The sequence below is a fragment of the Oncorhynchus keta genome, chromosome 24, assembly GCF_023373465.1.
Source record: "Oncorhynchus keta strain PuntledgeMale-10-30-2019 chromosome 24, Oket_V2, whole genome shotgun sequence".
Taxonomy (NCBI): domain Eukaryota; kingdom Metazoa; phylum Chordata; class Actinopteri; order Salmoniformes; family Salmonidae; genus Oncorhynchus; species Oncorhynchus keta.
The window spans coordinates 30,360,591-30,386,587 of NC_068444.1; the positions used below are offsets into that span (position 1 = coordinate 30,360,591).

Genomic DNA, 25,997 nt, shown 5'->3' on the forward strand with positions numbered 1-25,997 from the left:
GAAAGGAATATGGATATAAAACAAAGAACATAAAAATATATACTGGGGGTTTTCTTACAATCAGTGGATGAACGAATGTCCTTAACTTGAGTCACAGCAACTGGCCTTTCTGTTAAACAAAGAGACACTGGAGAACAGCTCAACATTTAAGAGATGCTGAAATCCATAAATCCAAGTATGGGTTAGGTAAAACCATCTGATCTTCAGGTTGAGGTGATCAGTAGTGATCTCAGGCTGTGATGGTGGGTTAGGATCTCCACGATCGATAGATAGATAGATAGATAGATAGATAGATAGATAGATAGATAGATAGATAGATAGATCACAAACACTGAGAGCAATTAATAAAAGTGACAGGCATTCAATAATAATCTGTATCTCCCCAATCTTCCAAGTTATCAACTTCATCTTGTATGGACTGTAACTGAAAGGGTATGCGTCTACTCACTCTCCTGCTTCTCAGGCTCAGCCTTAATCTACTGTATTAGAGTTGTGGGGTCTGACTGTTCTGGTGTTCCAGCCTCTGGTTCAGACAGTTTGCTCGGCTGGCTTGGGGGGGGGGGGTTCTTGGAGATAAGGTTTGCCAGTTTCTTCTTAACCATCCCTTTCTCTGGAATGGGAAAAGAGAGGGTTATGACAGAGGAATAAGTATTGAGTTGCATGGTTGAATCTAAAAGCGGGTTATCTGGTTTAGATAGTATCTGTGGTGCGGAATGGTTTTGGAAGAACTTACTATTTTTCCACATGGGCTTGTGTTTCTTGCGACAGGATCTACGAAAAGGAGAACACAAACAACACATGCCAATCAAACGACACTCAAAGCTTGCATCAATATAACAGCAAATAGTGGGGGCCTGTGTGTGCTCGTGCATGTGCACATGTGCTCGTGTGCGTCTCTCCACACATCCCTCCGAGTCCTCAGTTCTTACCTGGTCCAATGGGTGGCTGGAGCTGGTATCCTGTGACCTCACACCAGCCCACAGGGTTGATATCTGGTAGTCCACCCACTTGTCAAAGTCTGGCTCCCAGCCATCAAGGTCAAGGTGCAGCAGCAGCCGGCCCACACAGCGCCTCACAGTGGCCACGCACACCAGCCGAGGCTCCATCAGGTCCACTGCCTTCAACTTAATGTTCTGAGCGAAGCCGTTACTCAAGCCGTCCTGTAAGACACACACACGCATACACACCATAGATGCAGAATTCCCAAACCTCTCTGAGTACGAATAGCATCTCATAAGCCCATATACTATAAGCTTGTCACCTGTATGATACTTGGTAGATAAAAGTGTGTTGAAGAGCCATACTGGTGCAGCTATGGTTCCCTTCTCCTCCAGGTATTTGGCCCAGTTGAAGGTTTTTCCAGTCATAGCCTGGTGGAAAAGATGAATATCCCACTTGTGTAAGGGATATGACATAGCATAGGGAACCACTGACTTCCTTCTTATCATAGATTCACTGAGCAGGTGGCGTTTGCCCAGAAAAGTAAACCAGAGCAACAAGAAATAGGAAGAGCGAGAAAGTATGGGAGAGAGTAGGCAGGAGAGAATAGGATATTACCAGGGGGTGGTGTGAGCTGTATGTTGTGCTTTTGGCAGTATCACTTGGGTAGGATCGCATGGAAGATAGTGTGGTAGCAGAACCAGTCAGACCCGTCACCTGTGCCATCAATGTCCACCATGAGGTAGCCATCCAACAGCACCGGAGACAGAAAGAGACCTTTTTCATCAGGTTGAATCACTAGTCTGCTAGCTAGAAGTAGCCATTATAGCAAACTCCTGTTCATCTTCTGTTACCTTGTGTATAGTGGCCACACAGATGTTGCCCAGGTTTAGAGGGTTGATGGCCTCTATTTTTATCCCCACCTCAAAGAAGCCTCCATGTACACTGTCCTGGGCTATGGGTGGGGGGGGGGGTCATAGTTAAGCATAGCGGTGCTATAAAAGGTTCACAGTCATGAAACAAGCAGTTGTGGCATGCAGAGACACTGCGCTCTATTTGTGCTTCTTTAGCCGCTGACTCTGGTATAAAAGTTTGTTGCTATGCCAAAGTTCCATCTATAGATAGATATTGATTCATCTGATCAGTCTATACACTGACCTTCTTAAACAGCATGGGGACGCTGTCACAGTACACCTTACGGAATGTTGGGTGGTCAATGTTTGGGGGAAAAAAAGTTAAATATCATCAACGTTCAACTTTATCAAAAAAAGAAGGAAAAAAAAGAATAAGTGTACCGTTTTATATAATCACGTAGCAGGTGGTTTGATGACATGGCCCACTTTGCTGGACCAGACCACTGGGTGCAGTAGGGGATTCCACATATGGCACCAGAAGTCAGAGAGGGGCTCCCCATGGGCCTCCTGCTCCCCGTCATCATAGACAAGTCTGAGGTGGCCCCCGGTTAGTGTCCACCACCGCCAGTCGCGTCCAGGCTCACCAGAGTCCGGTCCACCACATGCATCCCAGTACGGAACGGACCCTTCATACACTCTGCCAGCTGTGTGTCTGAGAGAAGGAAGGGTCATTAGAGGAAAAAAGGGGCAGCGGTAATTTGGTTGGTTCTACCACAGAGAAAAGGCAGTATGTTTGTCACAAGTGTTACTTTCATATACAAATCCATAGGCAGAGTTCTAGCTCCAACCAGCCAGTTCATCAGGTACTCCTTCTAGTCTGGGATGCTCTAGTGCAAAGCTAGAAAGGGGACACAACTGTCATGACGCTAGCCTTTTCAGTGAATTGGCTAGCAGAGATGTGAACAACCCCCCTCTCCTGTTAAGGGGGAGCAGTTTTACAACTTAACCCCCATGTCATAAATTCCGTAAAGAGACTCTCCCTAGCCATGCAGTATGGAGAGAGAGTTTCACAGTAAGACAAAGGGATCCTCCCACGCAATTCTACTCCATCCCAGAATTGGAGAACTGAACAATATTCCTATTCTGGAGAATGTGTAAACTGTCGGTGGAGACGCTAGCTACGACCCGGTACATTTTGTTTAATGTTTGTGACCTCATGAAAGACAATACCCTAACACATTACCCTAAATCTGTTTCTACAGGTGCCTCAGTTATGAGGTTTGCATCTAATTATTGTATTTTTTATTTTATTTATTTCACCTTTATTTAACCAGGTAAGCTAGTTGAGAACAAGTTCTCATTTGCAACTGCGACCTGGCCAAGATAAAGCATAGCAGTTCGACACATACAACAACACAGAGTTACACATGGAATGAACAAAACATACAGTCAATAATAAAATAAGAAAACAAAGTCTATATACAGTTAGTGCAAATTAGGTCAAATAAGGGAGTTAAGGCAATAAATAAGCCATGGTGGCAAAGTAATTACAATATGGCAATTAAACACTGGAATGGTAGATGTGCAAAAGATGGATGTGCAAGTAGAGATACTGTGGTGCAAAAGGAGCAAAATAAATACATTATGGGGATGAGGTAGATAGATGGGCTGTATACAGATGGGCTATGAACAGGTGCAGTGATCTGTGAGCTGCTCTGACAGCTGGTTCTTAAAGCTAGTGAGGGAGATGGAAATCTCCAGCTTCAGTGATTTATGCAGTTCGTTCAAGTCAGTGGCAGCAGAGAACTGGAAGGAAAGGCGACCAAAGGAGGAATTGGCTTTGGGGGTGACCAGTGAGATATACCTGCTGGAGCGCATGCTACGAGTGGGTGCTGCTATGGTGACCAGTGAGCGGGGCTTTACCTAGCAGAGACTTGTAGATAACCTGTAGCCAGTGGGTTTGACGACGAGTATGAAGCGAGGGCCAGCCAACGAGAGCATACAGGTCGCAGTGGTGAATAGTGTATGGGGCTTTGGTGGCAAAACGGATGGCACTGTGACAGACTGCATCCAATTTGTTGAGTAGAGTGTTGTAGGCTATTTTATAGATGACATCGCCGAAGTCAAGGATCGGTAGGATGGTCAGTTTTACGAGGGTATGTTTGGCAGCCTGAGTGAAGGATGCTTTGTTGCGAAATAGGAAGCCAATTCTAGATTTAATTTTGGATTGGAGATGCTTAATGTGAGCCTGGAAGGAGAGTTTACAGTCTAACCAGACACCTAAGTATTTGTACTTATCCACGTATTCTAAGTCAGTGCCGTCCAGAGTAGTGATGCTGGATGGGCGGGCAATAATCGGTTGAATAACATGCATTTAGTTTTATTTGCGTTTAAGAGCAGTTGGAGGCCACGGAAGGAGAGTTGTATGGAATTGAAGCTCATCTGGAGGTTAGTGAACACAGTGTCCAAAGAAGGGCCAGAAGTATACAGAATGGTGTTGTCTGCGTAGAGGTGGATCAGAGAATCACCAGCAGCAAGAGCGACATAATTCATGTATACAGAGAAGAGAGTCGGCCCGAGAATTGAACCCTGTGGCACCCCCATAGAGACTGCCAGAGGTCCGAACAACAGGCCCTCCGATTTGACACACCAAACTCTGAGAAGTAGTTGGTGAACCAGGCGAGGCAATCGTTTGAGAAACCAAGGCTGTTGAGTCTGCCAATAAGAATGTGGTGATTGACAGAGTCGAAAGCCTTGGCCAGGTCGATGAATACAGCTGCACAGTAATGCCTCTTATCGATGGAGGTTATGATATCGTTAAGGACCTTGAGCGTGGCTGAGATGCACCCATGACCAGCTCGGAAACCAGATTGCATAGCGGAGAAGGTACGATGTGATTCAAAAAGATCAGTAATCTGTTTGTTAACTTGGCTTTCAAAGACCTTAGAAATACAGGGTAGGATAGATATAGGTCTGTAGCAGTTTGGGTCTAGAGTGTCTCCCCTTTTGAAGAGGGGGATGACCACAGCAGCTTTCCAATCTTTGCGAATCTCAGACGATACGAAAGAGAGGTTATACAGGCTAGTAATAGGGGTTGCAACAATTTCGGCATATAATTTTAGAAAGAGAGGGTCCAGATTGTCGAGCCCGTGTGATTTGTAGGGATCCAGATTTTGCAGCTCTTTCAGATCAGCTATCTGATGGGTGAAGGAGAAATGGTGGGGGCTTGGGCGGGTTGCTGTGGAGGGTGCCGGGCAGTTGACCGGGGTAGGGGTAGCTAGGTGGAAAGCATGGCCAGCCGTAGAAAAATGCTTATTGAAATTCTCAATTATAGTGGATTTGTCGGTTGTAACAGTGTTTCCTAGCCTCAGAGCAGTGGGTAGCTGGGAGGAGGTGCTCTTATTCTCCATGGACTTTAGTGTCCCTGAACTTTTTTGAGTTTGTACTGCAGGATGCAAATTTCTGTTTAAAAAAAGCTAGCCACAGCTTTCCTAACTGCCTGTGTATATTGGTTCCTAACTTCCCTGAAAAGTTGCATATCACGGGGGCTATTCGATGCTAATGCAGAACGCCACAGGATGTTTTTGAGCTGGTCAAGGGCAGATAGGTCTGGAGTGAACCAAGGGCTATATCTATTCCTGGTTCTACATTTTTTGAATGGGGCATGCCTATTTAAGATGGTGAGGAAGGCACTTTTAAAGAATAACCAGGCATCCTCTACTGTAGGGATGAGGTCAATGTCATTCCAGGATACCCCGGCCAGGTCGATTAGAAAGGCCTGCTCGCAGAAGTGTTTTAGGGAGCGTTTGACAGTGATTAGGGGTGGTCGTTTGCTTGCAGACCCATTACGGATGCAGGCAATGAGGCAGTGATTTCTGAGATCTTGGTTGAAAACAGCAGAGGTGTATTTGGAGGGTGAGTTAGTTAGGATGATATCTATGAGGGTGCCCGTGTTTACGGATTTGGGGTTATATCTGGTAGGTTCATTGATAAATTGTGTGAGATTGAGGGCATCAAGCTTAGATTGTAGGATGGCCGGGGTGTTAAGCATGTCCCAGTTTAGGTCACCTAGCAGCACGAGCTCGGAAGATAGATGGGGGGGGGGCAATCACATCACATATGGTGTCCAGGGCACAGCAGAGGGTGGTCTATAGCAAGCGGCAACGGTGAGAGACTTGTTTCTGGAAAGGTTCATTTTTAGAAGTCAAATGAAACTATTTGCAAAATGATGTAATGTGAACTTTTAAAATGAGAAAATCTTCCCTGTGAAGTTTAACTAAGTCAGTAGCCACACCCAAGTGAATAGGCATTGGTTGGAAATTATGAACCAACCCCTAATCTACATTTCTATAAAAGCCTCCGTGACCCAAAGTCACCAAAGTTCCAAATAACGGGAGAACTTGTCCGTTTTTAAAAGGGCTAATTCTAATGTCAACCTACAGGCCAGGAAACATGGGAGTTTGCTCTACATGTGAAATGGTATGAACTCTGAACTATTGATCACTCAAGAAGAACAGAGTCCTAGATGACAGCCTAACAGACTGTAGCTGGAAAGGTAGCAAATCTAGTACGAGAACACTGACCGACGTGGACCAATCTCCAGAGTAAGATAATCCTCTCAGACCACACAACAACCCGGAAGATTCCACCAAGGACAGGGAAAACCAGAGCCTCACGTCACCAGCTTCACGTAAATACAATACATTGCTTTTCCAAATGAGCGATCATTAGTGGCATATGTATTTGTGAGAATAGCTTCCCAGGTCCGATAAAGACCAAAGTCCCTTAGTCTTCCTTCAAAAACCCCCTTCTTTTCTCTCTGAATCTATTGTGTTATAACCCAATTGTTTCGGTTTAGTCCACTAGGGACGATGTATTGTATATTCTGTAATTGGTTCGTAAATAAATAATTGAGCCAATTGGTGTATGGATGATTCATAGTTTAGGCTGGGTTTGTGCAGAACCAAGTATTCTACGATGCTTGAAATGAGACTGGCGTAAGGGTAAAGAATAATGAATTGATAGACTAATTGATCAAATATTAAAATATCTAGAGTTATATTTGCAAAATTATAACTTTGTAATCTGAAGATTTTCCGTGGTTCCCCAACTTCCCAGTTAACTAAATGTACATGATTAGTTCATCAGTAATAATAATTAGAGAAAGAATTTCATAAAATAACAGTCACCATAAATGACACGACCAATATTGATATATTAAGAGCAATTCAATTTCCCTCATGTTCTTCTAATTACAGTGGGGCAAAAAATTATTTAGTCAGCCACCAATTGTGCAAGTTCTCCCACTTAAAAAGATGAGAGGCCTGTAATTTTCATCATAGGTACACTTCAACTATGACAGACAAAATGATAATTTTTTATTTTTTAAATCACATTTTTAGGATTTATGAATTTATTTGCAAATTAAGGTGGAAAATAAGTATTTGGTCACCTACAAACAAGCAAGATTTCTGGCTCTCACGGACCTGTAACGTCTTCTTTAAGAGGTTCCTCTGTCCTCCACTCGTTACCTGTATTAATGGCACCTTTTTGAACTTGTTATCAGTATAAAAGACACCTGTCCACAACCTCAAACAGTCACTCCACTATGGCCAAGACCAAAGAGCTGTCAAAGGACACCAGAAACAAAATTGTAGACCTACACCAGGCTGGGAAGACTGAATCTGCAATAGGTAAGCAGCTTGGTTTGAAGAAATCAACTGTGGGAGCAATTATTAGGAAATGGAAGACATACAAGACCACTGATAATATCCCTTGATCTGGGGCTCCACGCAAGATCTCAACCCGTGTGGTCAAAATTATCACAAGAACAGTGAGCAAAAATCCCAGGACCACACGGGGGGACCTAGTGAATGACCTGCAGAGAGCTGGGACCAAAGTAACAAAGCCTACCATCAGTAACATACTACGCCGCCAGGGACTAAAATCCTGCAGTGCCAGACGTGTCCCCCTGCTTAAGCCAGTACATGTCCAGGCCCATCTGAAGTTTTCTAGAGAGCATTTGGATGATCCAGAAGAAGATTGGGAGAATGTCATATGGTCAGATGAAACCAATATAGAACTTTTTGGTAAAAACTCAAATCGTCGTGTTTTGAGGACAAAGAATGCTGAGTTGCATCCAAAGAACACCATACCTACTGTGAAGCATGGGGGTGGAAACATCATGCTTTGGGGCTGTTTTTCTGCAAAGGGACTAGGACGACTGATCCGTGTAAAGGAAAGAATGAATGTGGCCATGTATCGTGAGATTTTGAGTGAAAACCTCCTTCCATCAGCAAGGGCATTGAAGATGAAACGTGGCTGGGTCTTTCAGCATGACAATGATCCCTAACACACCGCCCAGGCAACGAAGGAGTGGCTTCGTAAGAAGCATTTCAAGGTTCTGGAGTGGCCTAGCCAGTCTCGAGATCTCAACCCCATAAGAAATCTTTGGAGGGAGTTGAAAGTCCGTGTTGCCCAGCAACAGCCCCAAAACATCACTGCTCTAGAGGAGATCTGCATGGAGGAATGGGCCAAAATACCAGCAACAGTGTGTGAAAACCTTGTGAAGACTTACAGAAAACGCTTGACCTCTGTCATTGCCAACAAAGGGTATATAACAAAGTATTGAGATAAACTTTTGTTATTGACCAAATACTTATTTTCCACCATAATTTGCAAATAAATTCATAAAAATTCTACAATGTGATTTAAAAAAAAAAAAAAATCTAATTTTGTCTGTCATAGTTGAAGTGTACCTATGATGAAAATTACAGGCCTCTCATCTTTTTAAGTGGGAGACCTTGCACAATTGGTGGCTGACTAAATACTTTTTTGCCCCACTGTATAACACCCCTTCAGATACTGCTTAAAAAAAGCTTGCTCTTCCCCACATTTTTATTTGTAGAGTACTATATAATACACTGCTCAAAAAAATAAAGGGAACACTAAAATAACACATCCTAGATCTGAATGAATGAAATATTCTTATTAAATACTTTTTTCTTTACATAGTTGAATGTGCTGACAACAAAAGCACACAAAAATGATAAATGGAAATCAAATGTATCAACCCATGGAGGTCTGGATTTGGAGTCACACTCAAAATTAAAGTGGAAAACCACACTACAGGCTGATCCAACTTTGATGTAATGTCCTTCAAACAAGTCTAAATGAGGCTCAGTAGTGTGTGTGGCCTCCACCTGCCTGTATGACCTCCCTACAACGCCTGGGCATGCTCCTGAGGTGGCGGCGGATGGTCTCCTGAGGGATCTCCTCCCAGACCTGGACTAAAGTATCCGCCAACTCCTGGACAGTCTGTGGTGCAACATGGCGTTGGTGGATGGAGCAAGACATGATGTCCCAGATGTGCTCAATTGGATTCAGGTCTGGGGGACGGGCAGGCCAGTCCATAGCATCAATGCCTTCCTCTTGCAGGAACTGCTGACACACTCCAGCCACATGAGGTCTAGCATTGTCTTGCATTAGGAGGAACCCAGGGCCAACCGCACCAGCATATGGTCTCACAAGGGGTCTGAGGATCTCATCTCAGTACCTAATGGCAGTCAGGCTACCTCTGGCGAGCACATGGAGGGCTGTGCGGCCCCCCAAAGACATGCCAACCCACACCATGACTGACCCACCGCCAAACCGGTCATGCTGGAGGATGTTGCAGGCAGCAGAACGTTCTCCATGGCGTCTCCAGACTGTAACGTCTGTCACATGTGCTCAGTGTGAACCTGCTTTCATCTGTGAAGAGCACAGGGCGCCAGTGGCGATTTGCCAATCTTGGTGTTCTCTGGCAAATGCCAAACATCCTGCACGGTGTTGGGCTGTAAGCACAACCCCCACTTGTGGATGTTGGGCCCTCATACCATCCTCTTGGAGACTGTTTCTGACAGTTTGAGCAGACGCATGCACATTTGTGGCCTGCTGGAAGTCATTTTGCAGGGCTCTGGCAGTGCTCCTCCTTGCACAAAGGCGGAGGTAGCGGTCCTGCTGCTGGGTTGTTGCCCTCCAACGGCCTCTTCCACGTCTCCTGATGTACTGGCCTGTCTCCTGGTAGCGCCACTTGTGTGGGTTGTAGACTCCGTCTCATGCTACCACTAGAGTGAAAGCACCGCCAGCATTCAAAAGTCACCAAAACATCAGCCAGGAAGCATAGGAACTGAGAAGTGGTCTGTGGTCCCCACCACCAGAACCACTCCTTTATTGGGGTTGTCTTGCTAATTGCCTATAATTTCCACCTGTTGTCAATTCCATTTGCACAACAGCATGTGAAATTTATTGTCAGTGTTGCTTCCTAAGTGGACAGTTTGATTTCACAGAAGTGTGATTGACTTGGAGTTACATTGTGTTGTTTAAGTGTTCCCTTTATTTTTTTGAGCAGTGTATATATATATATATATCTCAGCAAAAAAAACAGAAAGAAAGAAAGAAACATCCCTTTTTCAGGACCCTGTCTTTCAAATATAATTTGTAAAAATGTCATGGTCTGGAGCGGTGTGTCACAGCATCATCGGACTGAGCTTGTTGTCATTGCAGGCAATCTCAATGCTGTGCGTTACAGGGAAGACATCCTCCTCCCTCATGTGGTACCCTTCCTGCAGGCTCATCCTGACATGACCCTCCAGCATGACAATGCCACCAGCCGTACTGCTCGTTCTGTGTGTGATTTCCTGCAAGACAGGAATGTCAGTGTTCTGCCATGGCCAGAGAAGAGCCCGGATCTCAATCCCATTGAACACGTCTGCGACATGTTGGATCGGAGGTTGAGGGCTGGGGCCATTCCCCTCATAAATGTCCGGGAACTTGCAGGTGCCTTGTTGGAAGAGTGGGCTAACATAGCACAGCAAGAACTGGCAAATCTGGTGCAGTCCATGAGGAGGAGATGCACTGCAGTACATAATGCAGCTGGTGGCCACACCAGATACTGACGAACTTTTGATTTTGAACCTCCCCTTTTTTTTAGGGACACATTTTTCAATTTCTGTTAGTCACACGTCTGTGGAACTTGTTCAGTTTATGTCTCAGTTATTGAATCTTGCTATTTGCTGAAAATTAATGCAGTTGACAGCGAGAGGATATTTCTTTTTTTGCTGAGATACATACACATAGTTGAAGTCAGAAGTTTAGTCATTAAAAGTTGTTTTTCAACCACTCCACAAATTTCTTGTTAACCAACTATAGTTTTGGCAAGTTGGTTAAGACATCTACTTTGTGCATGACAAGTAATTTCTCCAACAATTGTTTACAGACAGATTACTTCACTTATAATTCATGGTATCACAATTCCAGTGGGTCAGAAGTTTACATACACTAAGATGAAAATTCCAGAAAATGATGTCATGGCTTTAGAAGCTTCTGATAAATCATGTCAGTTAGCCTGAGTCAATTTAAGGTGTGCCTGTGGATGCATTTCAAGGCATACCTTCAAACTCAGTGCCTCTTTGCTTGACATCATGGGAAAATCAAAAGAAATCAGCCAAAAGAATTGTAGACCTCCACAAGTCTAGTTCATCCTTGGGAGCAATTTCAAAAGCCTGAAGGTACCACATTCATCTATACAAACAATAGTATGCAAGTATAAACTCCATGGGACCACTCAGCCGTCATTCCGCTCAGGAAGGAGACGCGTTCTGTCTCCTAGAGATTAATGTACTTTGGTGTGAAAAGTGCAAATCAATCTCAGAACAGCAGCAAAAGGACCTTGTGAAGATGCTGGAGGAACAGGTACCAAAGTATCTATATCCACAGTAAAACGAGTCCTATATCAAAATAACCTGAAAGGCCGTTCTGCAAGGAAGAAGCCATTGCTCCAAATACACCATAAAAAAACAGACGACGGTTTGCAACTGCACATGGGGACAAAGATCGTACTTTTTGGAGAAATGTTCTCTGGTCTGATGAAACAAAAATAGAACCGTTTGGCCATGATGACCGTCGTTATGTTTGGAGGGAAAAGGGGGAGGCTTGCAAGCCGAAGAACACCATCGCAACCTTGAAGCACGGGGGTGGCAGCATCATGTTGTGGGGGTGCTTTGCTGCAGGAGAGACTGGTGCACTTTCACAAAATAGATGGCATCATGAGGAAAGAGAATTATGTGGATATATTGGAGCAACATCTCAAGACATCAGTCAGAAAGTTAAAGCTTGGTCACAAATGGGTCTTCCAAATGGGAAATGACCCAAGCATACTTCCAAAGTTGTGGCAAAATAGCTTAAGGACAACAAAGTCAAGGTATTGGAGTGGCCATCACAAAGCCTGACCTCAATCCTATAGACAATTTGTGGGCAGAACTGAAAAAGTGTGTGTGAGCAAGGAGGCCTTCAAACCTGACTCAGTTACACCAGCTCTGTCAGGAGGAACGGGCCAAAATTCACCCAACTTATTGTGGGAAGTCTGTGGAAGGCTACCCAAAACGTTTGACCAAAGATTACATTATTTAAAGCAATACACTGAATTAGTATTTGGTTGCATGTAAAGAAATAAAAGCTTAAATAAAATCAATCATTCTGACGTTTGATATGACAGGACATTTTTACAAAGATTAAATGTCAGGAATTGTGAAAAACTGAATTTAAATGCATTTGGCTAAGGTGTATTTAAACTTCCGACTTCAACTGTGTGTGTGTGTGTGAGATATATACACACACACACACGTTTGTTTTTACTGACATTTCACCTAAAATGTTAATACCTATAATACTCTTTATTGTGAGGGTCACACACCCTGTGGTGGCACCTGCAGCTTGCCGGTCATGGCACACCATCCGATGGGGTACATGTCTCCAGAGCCCAGGCTGCTGTCCTCCTCAAAGCCCTCATACCTCAACCGAGCTTTGTAGCCTGGAAAACAGAGGGAGGAAGAGCTAGACCACAGAGAGGTAAACTGTAACATACAGTACTTGACAAGAAACATCAAGTGTGAGGACTCAGTATGATTCGTAAGTGGAACATTGCTCCCTGTGTAATGCACTCAAAAGTTGTACACTTCTAGGGAAAGGGTGCCATTTCAGATCAGTCAGTTTCAGTGTATTTGGCTGATGCTGGCGATCCAGTAAACCTTATTAGGCAGGGTGGCACTGGTATTTAGGATCTCCACCGTTAACCTCACTGTGATGTCATCCCACTGGGCACAGAGTTGCGCCTGCAGGGTTGGGATCAGGGTGGGAAATTTACTTACTTTTTGGTCCACCAGCCACCATGACAGGTAGATATAGAGATATATATATATATTATTATTTATTTTTTTAACTAGCCAAAATGTTTCTGCCATAATTGCAAAAACATTTTTTTAAATGGATGAGCATGCTTTGTAATGTTTCTAAAAACAATAAATGTATTACTAGTATGAAGTATTGTGGTATATTGCTGAATTTCATTTCATTTTTGTGACCTGCATCTTTTAAACAATGCATGTTCAAATCAATAATTTAGATGCATGATGCAATAGTAAAAACAGATCAACAGTTCTACAACTAGATCAATAATCAGCAAAGTGCCTGCCCTGTCACAAAATGCTGAGTGATACGGCTTATTTATTATTATAGTTCAGGCAGGGCCGTAACCAGGGTCTTAGTGTGGTCTGGAGATAATTTAATACGTATAAAGAGGGATCTGTTAGCAGAAAAAAATATTTATAATCAAAGTAGACAAATTAGTTTGCTTTACAGAACACATTATTTTGCAGTTTTACAGCAAATTTCCTGCAATTTTACACATTTTGCCATGGAGTTGGGAGACATTTATGCAGTTTTAAAGCAACGGCATAAGTCATTTTGATTTATGCAATGTTAATATGATATGTGTGACTACTAAAATAATTGACCTATCTACATTTGTTTTACTGACATGAGCAAATTGAGTGACTGTTAGTGACATATAACAAGAGGAAAACTACTGATGCACAACTAAGTTTCAAAATTTGACCTTTTGTATTCTACTATTCTAACTCTCACCAGTAAGGTGAGACCCCGACGGAGTTCCAAAATTATACATAGAAAAAATGACGGAGGTCCGGACCTCGTTGTCCTCATACGTAGTTCAAGTCACGGATCCCCCCGGTACTGTTGCACATTCGGTTCACCAGCTCAGGAGGTCTACGTCACCGGCATTCTAGGCGTCACTGAAATGGATTCATTACCACCAACCCCGGACTGTCTGGTCTCATTACGCACACCTGGTTCCCATTCCCCCTGATTAGTATGTGTCTGTATGTGCCCTCTGTTCCTCATTGTCCTTGTTACCATGTCCGTTGGTCATGTGAGTACCTGTGCTATTGTATTGGCTTCCATGCTACGTGTTATTGTGCCCTTGTTTTACGGGTCTTGTCCCGTGCATTATTTAGAGATTTACACCTCGCTCTTCTGTTTGGGTAGAGAAAATAAAAAACCCTATTACGTATTTTTGCGCCTGTCTCCAATAATTATACAACATGACAGTTCAGGGCTCTACGCTGACATTTTTATTTTTACAAGGAGTACATGATGTGCTCCGAAGTAGAAATACACAAATCTAGGAGCACAATTAAAGTAGGCAAGGTGATCCCATTTCACCTCTGCTATTTTTTGTCTATGAAGCCCCTGGCAATTCGACAATCGAAAGAAATTACACCAACATCTCTCAATTCTACGGATTATGTCACCTCATTATTACGCCAATAATATCTTACATTGTCCAGATAAAGTATCTCAATCCCTCAAACACTTTTAAGATCAAATTCAGCGCCATCTCAAGTTCTAAAATAAATCTAACCAAATCTGCCTCAAGACCCCGATAAGATCTACATCCCTATTTATGGTATCCCAAACATTTCCGATACACACACACACACACATACATACATATATATTCACACATACACACACAGTTGAAGTCAGAGGTGTAAAAATGTCCGTCTTAGGTCAGTTTATCACCACTTTATTTTAAGAATGTGAAATGTCAGAACAGTGATTTCAGCTTTTATTTATTTCATCACATTCCCAGTGGGTCAGAAGTTCACATACACTCAATTAGTATTTGGTAGCATTGCCTTTAAATTGTTTAATTTGGGTCAAATGTTTCAGGTAGCCTTCCACAACCTTCCCGCAATAAGTTGGGTGAATTTTGGCCCATTTCTCCTGACAGAGCTGTTGTAACTGAGTCAGGTTTGTAGGCCTCCTTGTTCACACACACTTTTTCAGTTCTGCCCACAAATTTTCTATGGGATTGAGGTCAGGGCTTTGTGATAGCCACTTCAATACCTAGACTTTATTGTCCTTAAGCCATTTTTCCACAACTTTGGAAGTATGCTTGGGGTCATTGTCCATTTGGAAGACCCATTTGCGACCAAGCTTTAACTTCCTGACTGATGTCTTGAGATGTTGCCTCTATATATCCACATAATTTTCCTACCTCATGATGTCATCTATTTTGTGAAGTGCACCAGTCCCTCCTGCAGCAAAGCACCCCTATCTTCACGGTTGGGATGGTGTTCGTCAGCTTTCAAACATCCCCCTTTTTTCTCCAAACATAACGATGGTCATTATGGCCAAACAGTTGCTAAGCGGCCTTCCAGGTTATTTCGATATAGGACTCGTTTTACTGTGGATATAGCTACTTTTGTACCGGTTTCCTCCAGCATCTTCACAACGTCCTTTGCTGTTGTTCTGGGATTGATTTGCACTTTTCGCACCAAAGTACATTCATCTCTGGGAGACAGAACGTGTCTCCTTCCTGAGCGGTATGACGGCTGAGTGGTCCCACGGTGTTTATACTTGCGTACTATTGTTTGTAAAGATGGATGTGGTAACTTCGGCCGTTTGGAAATTGCTCCCAAGAATGAACCAGACTTGTGGAGGTCTACAAAAAAAAAAAAAATTGTAGGTCTTGGTGGATTTTTCCAATGATGTCACTGAAAGAAGCACTGAGTTTGAAGGTAGGCCTTGAAATACATCCACAGGTACACCTCCAATTGACTCAAATGATTTCAATTAGCCTATCAGAAGCTTCTATAGCCATAAAATCATTTTCTGGAATTTTCCATGTTGTTTAAAGGCACAGTCTGACCCACTGGAATTGTGATACAGTGAATTAGAAGTGAAATAATCTGTCTGTAAACAATTGTTGGAAAAATGACTTGTCATGCACAAAGATGTTCTAACCGACTTGCCAAAACTATAGTTTGTTAGCAAGAAATGTGTGGAGCCGTTGAAAAACGAGTTTAAAATGACTCCAACGTAAGTGTATGTACACACACACACGGTCAGTTTTTGTACACCTAATCATTCAAGGGTTTCTTTAAAAAATAAATCTCTACATTGTAGAAAAATAGTGAAGACATTAACATCATGAAATAACACATGAAATCATGTAGTAACCCATTTTTTAAAAATTGCCACCCTTTGCCTTGATGACAGCTTCACACTCTTGGCATTCTCTCAACCAGCTTCATATATTTGGATTTGTTTCACACTTTTTTGGTTACTACATTATTCCATGTGTTAATCCATAGTTTTGGCATCTTCAGTATTATTCTACAATGTAGAAAATAGTAAAAAGCAAGAAAAACATTTGAATGAGTAGGTGTTCTAAAACTTTTGACCGTTAGTCTATACATTTCCTTCCTTAGATAAACCCATGTCCAGAAACTTTAACACAGCGCTCAAATCAATTCAATCCGACCTCAATAGATAACATCCAGATTTTCAATATCTTCATGCCTTCCTTCTCTCATACCGGGATTTAGGGTATTACCGGCATAGCACACAAGGGGCGCCATAAAGGCAAGAAAAGACAATTGGGTCTCAATTACCAGAATGCTAGCAAAATTAGCACAAACTAATATCGAATTCACAGACGCTGTTAGCTAAATGCTTACAAGCGGAAAAATAGCAAATTGCTAAAACTGTCAATTCCAGCTCATAAAGTTATACAAGCATTGTTAATAGCTAACAAATGTCATTTTCGGTGAGTATGGAAGCCCTTATAAGATATCTGATTTCAGTAAAAAATGTTTGCATTGCATATACCTCATGTGCGCCACACAACAGGGACTTGCTGATAGATAAAGAATGCTATGGACTCACCTGCTGCTTTCTCGCGTTGTGCTATTTACAAATGAACACTTGACACTGACTCAACTGTTCTGGGAAACTATGGTAATCTTCATAAGGTTAAATAATGTGACAGGTGAAATGAAGAACGCAACCTGCGTTATCTCCTAAAGCGGGGGTTCCAAAACCTTTTCCCTTCCAGCATTTGGGAACGTCCCGCGCGTCTATTTATATGGGTAAATTGTTCACAGCTCTCGTTGGTAGAGAGAATCTTGCATGTTTAAAGCACATTTTCTGCATTTCTACACATTTTGTCATGGAGTGCAAAGAAAATGTTGCCGTTCTAAAGCAAAAATTGACTACAAAATTACAACAATATCTATGGGCTAAGAAACCTAAATAAAAAAAATGTTAGCTAACATTGGCTAGTTGATCTGGACATTTCTGACAAGTTATAAATAGCGTTCTAAGGTATGCAATGACTGACATGACAAGAGGAACTGCTGATGCACTAAACAATTTAGAAATTATAATATTACAACTTTCAAGAGTAAGTTTAAAGCCGGCTGAGTTCCTCAATAAAAAACTGTGCACCCCACAGTCTGGGAACCACTGTGTAAAAGAATTGCACAAGTTGACTGCAGGTAATTCAAATGGATTTAAAAACGTCAAATAAATAGTTGACTGTATTGAAAACCCATTCCGTGGCTTTTTCCAAATACACCGATATCAAGTTAACCCGCCCAAGCCTACTAACATCCCAGTTGTTTTAACCGGCAGCAGATCTATTGTCAAAATGAATATATTGCCACGGTTGAATTTATGTAGTTAAATCCTTCCCTTCTTACTATTGAGAAAAAAAATCCATATTGTGGTTTCAAAATGTATATTGCAAGGTAAGCGATCCCGGGTAAAATGACAAAATGGGAAAGACGTAGGGGGACTATCTGTACCAAACTTTAAAATTGTAATTCCAGGCACTAGAATTTTGTCCGATCCTAAATTGGTTTAGACATGATTCTTCCACCAACTGGGTGAGTATAGAGAGAAATACAGTGTCTCCTATTGCCCTGGAAGAGGTGGTCTTCACTGATATATCTGTTAAACAATGTAAACTATGCTTTGGTCCCATTTCTGCTCACACAATCTCTATTTGCGGCAAAAATTTCAAACAATGTAAAGGAATCAAAACGGCATGCCTATACTCCAATATTTCACAATAATGCCTTGTGATCTGAAGGGCAGCCTTTTTCATACCCTCAATGGCACAAATGCGGAATCCATATCCTTGCCGATATCTTGGACAGTAATGGCTTGAGAACCTTCCGAGATTTGAAAGACACACACATTACCATGCAACTCCTTTTTTTATATTTACAACTGAGGTCAGCTATGCTGGCCTATGGAGTCCCTTGCCAAACACAAGTCACGAACCACCCAATGATGGGATTTATAAATCAATTATCTGGGCTCCCAAAAAGATTGATTTCAATAATACAGTGCAATTGGAAAGTATTCAGACCCATTCCCTTTTTCCACATTTTGTTACGTGACAGCCTTATTCTAAACTGACTAATAAAAACTGTTCCTCATCAATCTACACACAAAACTCCATAATGAGAAAGCGAACAGATATTGAATAAAAAATATCAGAAATACTGTGTTTACATAAGTATTTATTATTTACAGACCCTTTAATATGAGACTCAATATTGAGAGCAGATGCATTATGTTTCCATTGATCATCCTTGAGATGTTCCTACAACTTGATTGGAGTCCACCTGTGGTAAATTCAAATGATTGGACATGTTTTGGAAAGGCACACACCTGTCTATCTAAGGTCCCACAGTTGACAGTGCATGTCAGAGCAAAAACCAAGCCACGAGGTCAAAGGAATTGTCCGTAGAGCTCCGAGACAGGATTGTGTCGGGGCACATATCTGGGGAAGGGTACCAAAAAAACGTCTGCAGCATTTAAGGTCCCCAAGAACGCAGTGGCCTCCATCATTCTTAGATGGAAGACGTTTGGAACCACCAAGACTCTTCCTAGAGCTGGCTGCCCGGCCAAGCTGAGCAATCGGGGGAGAAGGGCCTTGGTCAGGGAAGTGAACAGGAAATCGATGGTCATTCTGACAGAGCTCCAGTTTCTCTGTGGAGATTGGAGGACCTTACAGAAGGACAACCATCTCTGCAGCACTCCACCAATCAGGCCTTTATGGTAGTGGCCAGACGGAAGCCACTCCTCAGAAAAAGGGACATGACAGCCCGCTTGGAGTTTCATTTTTATAACTGGTACCGGGCAACTGACAGACTAGTATTGTGAGGCAAAACAACCAACACGTACTTGCTCGTGAGAGTCATCTTTCCGTTGAGGGGTCTTAACAGACGTTTTCGTGTGAAGACAGGTTTTCGGGATGTTTCGTGACCTAACTAACACCGTTCTAGCTCTGCCACCTTTCACCACCGATGCGGAAGGGCGACATCGGCGAATGCGGTGGATTTCTGTAGCTTAAATGGACAGATTTTGATGGGGATTAAAAAAAAGAAGCTAATTAGATCGACTCTCGGGGGTTAACATACTAAATGTTTTGCTATGCAAATTTCTTTATGGTATAGGTTAGTATAAGATCAGAGGAAGCCTCACATGTCTGAACCAGTGACAGAGCCTCTCTCCTCCACTAAGCACCCCAGTCAAAGCTTCCTGTTGCTATAACTAAATAGCAAGAGGGAAAGGGGATGATAATACTGGACAAGTCTCAGAGAAAGGAACTAAATGTTTCATCTTGTAACTTACATACAATTATTGATAGTATTTTCCTTCCTGACTGCAATGGTGTGATGTTTTAACTAACATAGTCTATGTATGTGTCTGTCAATAATGTGGCTTTTCCACTATAGAAACACAAGAGTCTTTAGGTCAAACACCTGTGTAAAAACCCAGCAATGGAAAGCCCTCTAAGTGGTCTAAACATCCAGTCCAGCAAAGCTGGAGCTATTGTCCTGACTATTGCTCAGAGAGGCGATCATGTTCCCCATCTGGGGGGACCAGGCAGTCTAAGTCAGCACCTTGGCTTTCTTGGTGGGGTTTTCCCTTTAGAAAATAGAACAAGGAGTGGCGAAAAGGGTGTTGCTATATAAATGGCTATACAGTATAAAGTCTATACAAATCTAGCCTCACCACCTGTACACACAGAAATACATTTTGTACTTAGAGGCCGATCATCACCTGTGCCTTGATTCTCTCTCTCACCTGCAGCCGTGCCAGGATAGAGGACTTCTTGCAGTTGAAGGAGTAGGCTTTGGAGAAGGAGATGCTGCAGAAACGCTTGGTCTTGGAAAAGAAGGTGTATCCGATCCCACTGAAACCACACGTCTCACACACCGCTGTGGAGGGAAAAGGATGAGAATATGTTGCAGACCGGATCGGTGGTTTGGTGAGCCGTGATGAGTAGCCTTGTCTGGACCCAGAAGACTTGCGTTAGCTCCCTGATTAGCTTGAGATCAGCACTCTGATCAGCTTATCTTAGAGATCCACATGACATTACCAAAAGTATGTGGACACCTGCTCGTCGAACATCTTATTCCAAAATCATGGGCATTAATATGGAGTTGGTTACCCGATTGCTGCTATAACAGCCTCCACTCTTCTGGGAAGGCTTTCCACTAGATATTGGAACATTTCTGCGGGGACTTGCTTGCATTCAGCCACAAGAGCATTAATGAGTTTGGGCACTGATGTTGAGCGATTAGGCTTGGCTCACAGTCAGAGATCCAATTCAACCCAAAGGTGTTTGATGAGGTTGAGGTCAGGGCTCTGTGCAGGCCAGTCAAGTTCTTCCACACCAATCTCAACAAATCATTTCTGTATGGATCTCACTTTGTGCACAGGGGCATTGTCTTGCTGAAACAGGAAAAAGGCCTTCCCCAAACTGTTGCCACAAAGTTGGAAGCACAGAATCAGCTATAATGTCATTGTATGCTGTAGCGTTAAGATTTCCCTTCATTGGTACTAAACGATATAGTCCGAACCGTGATAAACGGCCCCAGACCATTATTCTTCCTCCACCAACCTTTAAGGCTGGCACTATGCATTGTGGCAGGTAGCGTTCTCCTGGCATCCGCCAAACTCAGATTTGTCCGTCGGACTGACAGATGGTGAAGCATGGTGATCTTAAGTTTATCTGCAGCTGCTCGGTCATGGAAGCCCATTTCATGAAGCTCCAGACGAACAGTGTTTGTGCTGATGTTGCTCCCAGAGGCAGTTTGGAACTTGGTAGTAAGTGCTGCAACCTCGGACAGACGATTTTTACAGCACTCGGTGGTCCCGTTCTGTAAGCTTGTGTGGCCTACAACGGCTGAACCGTTATTGCTCCTAGACATTTCCACTTCCCACTACCAGCAGTTACAGTTGCCAGGGGCAGTTTTAGCAGGGCAGATATTTGACAGAACTGACTTGTTGGAAAAGTGGCATCCTATGACTGTGCTACATTGACATTCACTGGGCTGAAATGGCCAAATCCACTAATTTGAATGGGTGTCCACATACTTTCGTATATATAGTGTAAGTTGTATGGTGCAAACAGAGATCCTATTAAAGTATTCTAATTCCTAATTATATGGTTGCAACATGGTATTTCAGATTTGGTAGCATATCCATCAATTACCACCATGCATGCAGTTGCAATTCTGATTTAACCAGATACATTGTCATATTTGTGTTGCATTGCAACATATAGGCTATTGAAATACAATATTCATCAATTGCATTTTACCAGACCCTGTCGATAATAGGCTATTCTATTCCCCAAAAATTGCAGCTGCGCTGGTATATTTTTTCGCATCACCTCTTCGCCCGCGACCACAAACACTACCAACAAGGGTTTGCTACCCGACATTTATGTTCACCTTATGGTAAGGGTGGCAGAAATGACGGTCGCGTATAATCATGGAAGATAAACATTGGGACAATTTTCTCGCATCAAATGAGGCTAACGTTATATGAGTTTAGAGGAGAGCCGCTACGTGTGTCTCCCATACCGACCCCCTCCTCCTCCGCTGGCAATTTATAAAGAACAAAAAATCAGACTAGGGAGGGGGTTGATACTCCGAAGCTGAAATTGAGAGGCGAACCCAGTGAAGGAGTATTTTTTTTACACGGGACTTCCCCAAAAGGAGGGGGAAAAGTCACAATTGTGGAATCTAAAAGAAAATTAAGGTTCAAAATACGTGAGAACGTCTCCCGTTGTGGATTCCGTATATATTTTTAATTCGAAAAAATATGGCCGAGAACGTTCTGGACTCTGGCCCGCCTTCAGCCAAGAGGCCTAAACTATCCTCTCCGGCACTTTCTGCCTCCGCCAGCGATGGAAACGGTAAATAATTATTACATCTTTTTTTGTTAGGGGTATTGTTTTTTTTTGTTTATTTTGTAGTATTTTCAATTATTGTGGTATGATTCGGAAGGAAAAGGGGCCGTGTAATTGCCCACTGTTTTTGTCGCGCTAGCTAGCGAATGTGTCGGAGTTGCATAGCAGTAGGCTAGTAGTAATTTCAGCACTACGATGAACGCTGGCTAGCGAGTTACGAATACGGGGCTTGCTGCATGGGTAGTTCGCTACATTATTTGTACTTAGCATTTAGTTAATAAATACTGTCAAATTAAGATGTTATGCCAACACGGCAAACATTAATTAAAATTATTATCCCCGAGATTGACATGGACGCTTTCCTTTAAGCGACACAGAACTCGCTAGCTAACGTTAGCTAGCTACTATAGTGATCGGTGTGGCAAATGGTTTTAAAAACATGTTTTATACCAAATGAGGTAGATAATTCAGCTGAGAGGCAATCCATGAAACACAAATCGTTCAACTCGTTTACAAGTTAATTCGCCCAGCCAAGTAGCTTACTTTGCTAACTAGTTATTTTTCAGGTTGCTAGTGAGCTCTCTAGTCAGTTCGCTAGCCAACTTTCAAAGGGAGTTGTGACAAAGCTCTCATCGCCATTCGGTGCTAACGCGCTAGCTAGCCCGCAAGCACACCAACTAAGGTTAACAGTTCACTGAAACACTTGACGTTTTTACCCTTTCAAATATAGTATTTAATTAAGTTAGGTAATTAACTTGAACTATAAGCAATTGGTACAAACGATAACGTTAGCTAGCAAACTAATTGGTGAAGTTTCGTTCACCTGGATACTTGGTAACGTTACATGTTTCCAACTAACTTAGCTAGCTAGTCATCGTTTATAAAACTAACGATGTTAATTACATAGCTAGCTTGCTGGGTGAGTGATTATGTTCAAATTGCCATTAACTAGTTTTTCTGAAGATGTGTGGCAGAGACTGGAGGATGAAGGCTAACAACCTATACAAAAACGTCAAATTGCAGTAGTAAAACATAGAACTGGGCCACAGTATTTACCACTGTGATATGTTTAGATGGCCTTCTGCATATGCTAGTAGTTTGAAATTGGACTTGGAACTGTTAGTTAATTTTGTCATTGCATAGCTAGCTAGCTACTGCCTCCCATTGCCCATATATTAGCAAACAGTACATGCTAAAGTCAGCCACTTGACACAAAATGCTTTGACGGACCAAGGTACTTAATAACAGAAAAATTCCGTGCCTGTACTGCACTTTTGATATATTCTTCTCTCTCGTAGTGCTAAGAGAATGCTGTGGCTGTCCAATTTCTCCAGGGAAGGTGCTGTAGGCCTATAGCAATTCGTAAATTATTTAGTTATTTCTTCTTATTATTTTTATTTGTTGCAACTTGCCTTAGTTATTTTTTTATTTTATTGTTGCAAAAGGCAATTCTGTATGTTACCCCAATATTCCGTGCATATCAAAACGAGGCCTGAATTTGCAAATTGGATGGACACTACAGAAACTTCAGTGACTTATGTCTTCAGGTGAGACACAATGCACTGCTTTCTGTTTGAGCGCATCTCAAGGATTCAGCAGTTGACAATGTGTCAGTGTGGGGGGGATCCTTTTTTTTGTTAGAAGGCATGGAATCCTTGAATATAGCACAACAAAGAAGAAAAGCTATTTCTTGACAATTGGTATAATTTTGTGACGCTCTGTCTTACCCCTGGGTTGTGTTCAATACTCTGGCACAGCTTTGCAAAATGTTTTGAAATGGACAACTACCCGTTGCCCCCCCCCCCTGTTTTTCTCAAGATGGTTTTCTCCCATTTGTTACCTACTGAACATGACACTGGAGGTGGACCTGTGTCCAGAGGGTCTCTATGAACCTGGCTATCTGTGTGGTGTTAACGCAGTGTTGAGGCCCATCTGTCACTGTGTGTAAAGCTCTGTGCGCCGTGTTAAATCGCACTCGCGGTCCGGCACAGATCGTCCGAGGCCAGCCACTGTGTGTGTGGGAGAGCGTCTGTTTGAACGGCCACCTTAATTTCAAAGCATTGGTTCTCCTCATTATACACATGTAGGTCTCAGGCTATGCCAATTGGCCACCACATTTGATGCAACCATGTATGACTGTTTGAATACAGTGCACTGGAATTGGTTTTGTTTGTCATTTATTGTTATGTCAGAAAGGTACCCTGGCACACCTCTATTTCTCTCCCTTTCACTTATTTCTCTTTCCTCTTGTTCACAATCCTCCTCTTGCTCTCTTTCTACGTACTCATGTTTTCTCCCTCCCTGCACAGATTTCGGCTCATTGTTCGACCTGGAGCACGACCTCCCTGACGAGCTCATCAATTCCTCGGAGTTGGGCCTGGTCAACGGAGGGGACCTCAGCCAGCTGCACACCAGTCTGGGGGGAGGCGGTGGAATGGGCCTGGGAGGGGGGGGTGGCCAGGATGCGGTGGCCAAGCACAAGCAGCTCTCAGAGCTCCTTCGATCAGGCGCTCCACATGCCTCCACACAGCAGGGCCAGGGTGTGGTGGGCAGCCCAGGCGGGGCCAGCATGGGCCACCTGGGGAACATGAAGGTATCCCCTGGGCCCCAGGGCATGGGCCAGCAGCAACACCTCTCACCCCAGCAGCAGGCCAGCATGATGCAGCAGCAGGTGGGGATGGTGGGTGCCATGAACAGGGGCATGATTGGGGCCCAGAAGGGCAACGGACAGCAGCAGCAAGCCATGATGGGGGGGCCGGTGATGAACGGATCCCCCAGGATGAGCTTCTCAAACCAGGGGATGGTGGGGAACAGTAACATGTTGGCTGAGACTCTGCAGCAGCAGGGCGCCGGGGGACAGGCTGGACTCCGAGTACAGCAACCTGGAGCACTGAATAAGGTTTGTATGAACCCTTCAGACAAGAGAGGAGAGATGTTTTTAATTTACGTATTCTTTAGTTTTAGGACATTGAGATGGGCATCTTTAAGCCACCCTGACCAAGAAAGCTGCTTGTATGTATTTTTGCCTACACAATGTTAAAATTCAACAGTTGATTCACAAAAACAGGTTAAAAGAGCAGTTGTCATTATTGAAATATTAAGGATGTTTTAATCAAGGTTTAAAAGTGTACAATTCAAATTATTGGAGTTTTAGAGATCTAACGCTGTGTAGTTAAAGGCTCTGTCAAGGAGGAGGAAGACTAGTAGAGGGCATGGCTGGCATGTGGAGGGAGGGAGGGAGGAAGGAAGGTGGGAGGGAGAATGTATGCAAAATGATGAAAGCATTCATTAACCCCTTGCGAGCAACCAGACATTACTACAAATTGGGAGCCACGTGGAAGCCCTTGATTAATTAAGCACATCAGTGGTCGTCTTATTCCAACATGTCAACATGAAATGTGGGGCAACCGTGGCATGGCGGATTGATAATTGGTCTGCCTGTTCTGAGCCATCATTAATGATTTAATTGAACCCACCAAAGTTACCTGCTGCTAATTGATTAGAAAATAAGTACGTTGTCACTCTTTAGAAGTAGTTGATTTTAATTGGTGTGCAAACGGCGTGGCAGAGAAGTTGATTTGTGGTGCAAGGGAGATGGTTGTTCTTTTAGCTTTAATGGTCTTCACTGGGGCTGCGAATTTCCAGAGACTTGGCGATGCGATATTATCATGATACTTTGGTGCCGATATGTCTTTTGAATCTCACGATTCTATATGTATTGCGATTCAATGTTCCAACCACTGCAGAGTGTCAAGGGAGAGTCATGAGAACAAGTTTTGATCAGTCATGGAAATAAGTGCCCA

General features: G+C 43.0%; 1 protein-coding gene and 1 pseudogene across 4 annotated transcripts in view; one reads left to right on the forward strand and one right to left on the reverse strand.

Moving 5' to 3' along the window:
• Nucleotides 1–918: 918 nt before the first annotated feature.
• On the reverse strand, nt 919–20,920 carry LOC118357724 (lethal(3)malignant brain tumor-like protein 2; annotated as a pseudogene).
• A 553-nt stretch (nt 20,921–21,473) lies between these two features.
• The window catches only part of LOC118402990 (histone acetyltransferase p300-like), a 55,593-nt gene continuing 51,069 nt past the window's right edge, over nt 21,474–25,997 (forward strand). For 2 of the 4 annotated variants that reach the window (XR_008078497.1, XM_035801404.2), the window contains exons 1-2: nt 21,474–22,200; nt 24,504–25,093. Coding sequence is in view for 3 of the 4 variants with exons in the window: in XM_035801404.2 (XP_035657297.1) it covers nt 22,107–22,200; nt 24,504–25,093 (684 nt within the window). In the remaining variant the exon portion in view is untranslated. Of the gene's footprint in view, nt 22,201–23,149; nt 23,429–23,546; nt 23,742–24,503; nt 25,094–25,997 lie in introns of those variants that run through there. The other 2 variants (XM_052478117.1, XM_052478116.1) reach the window with 2 other exon arrangements.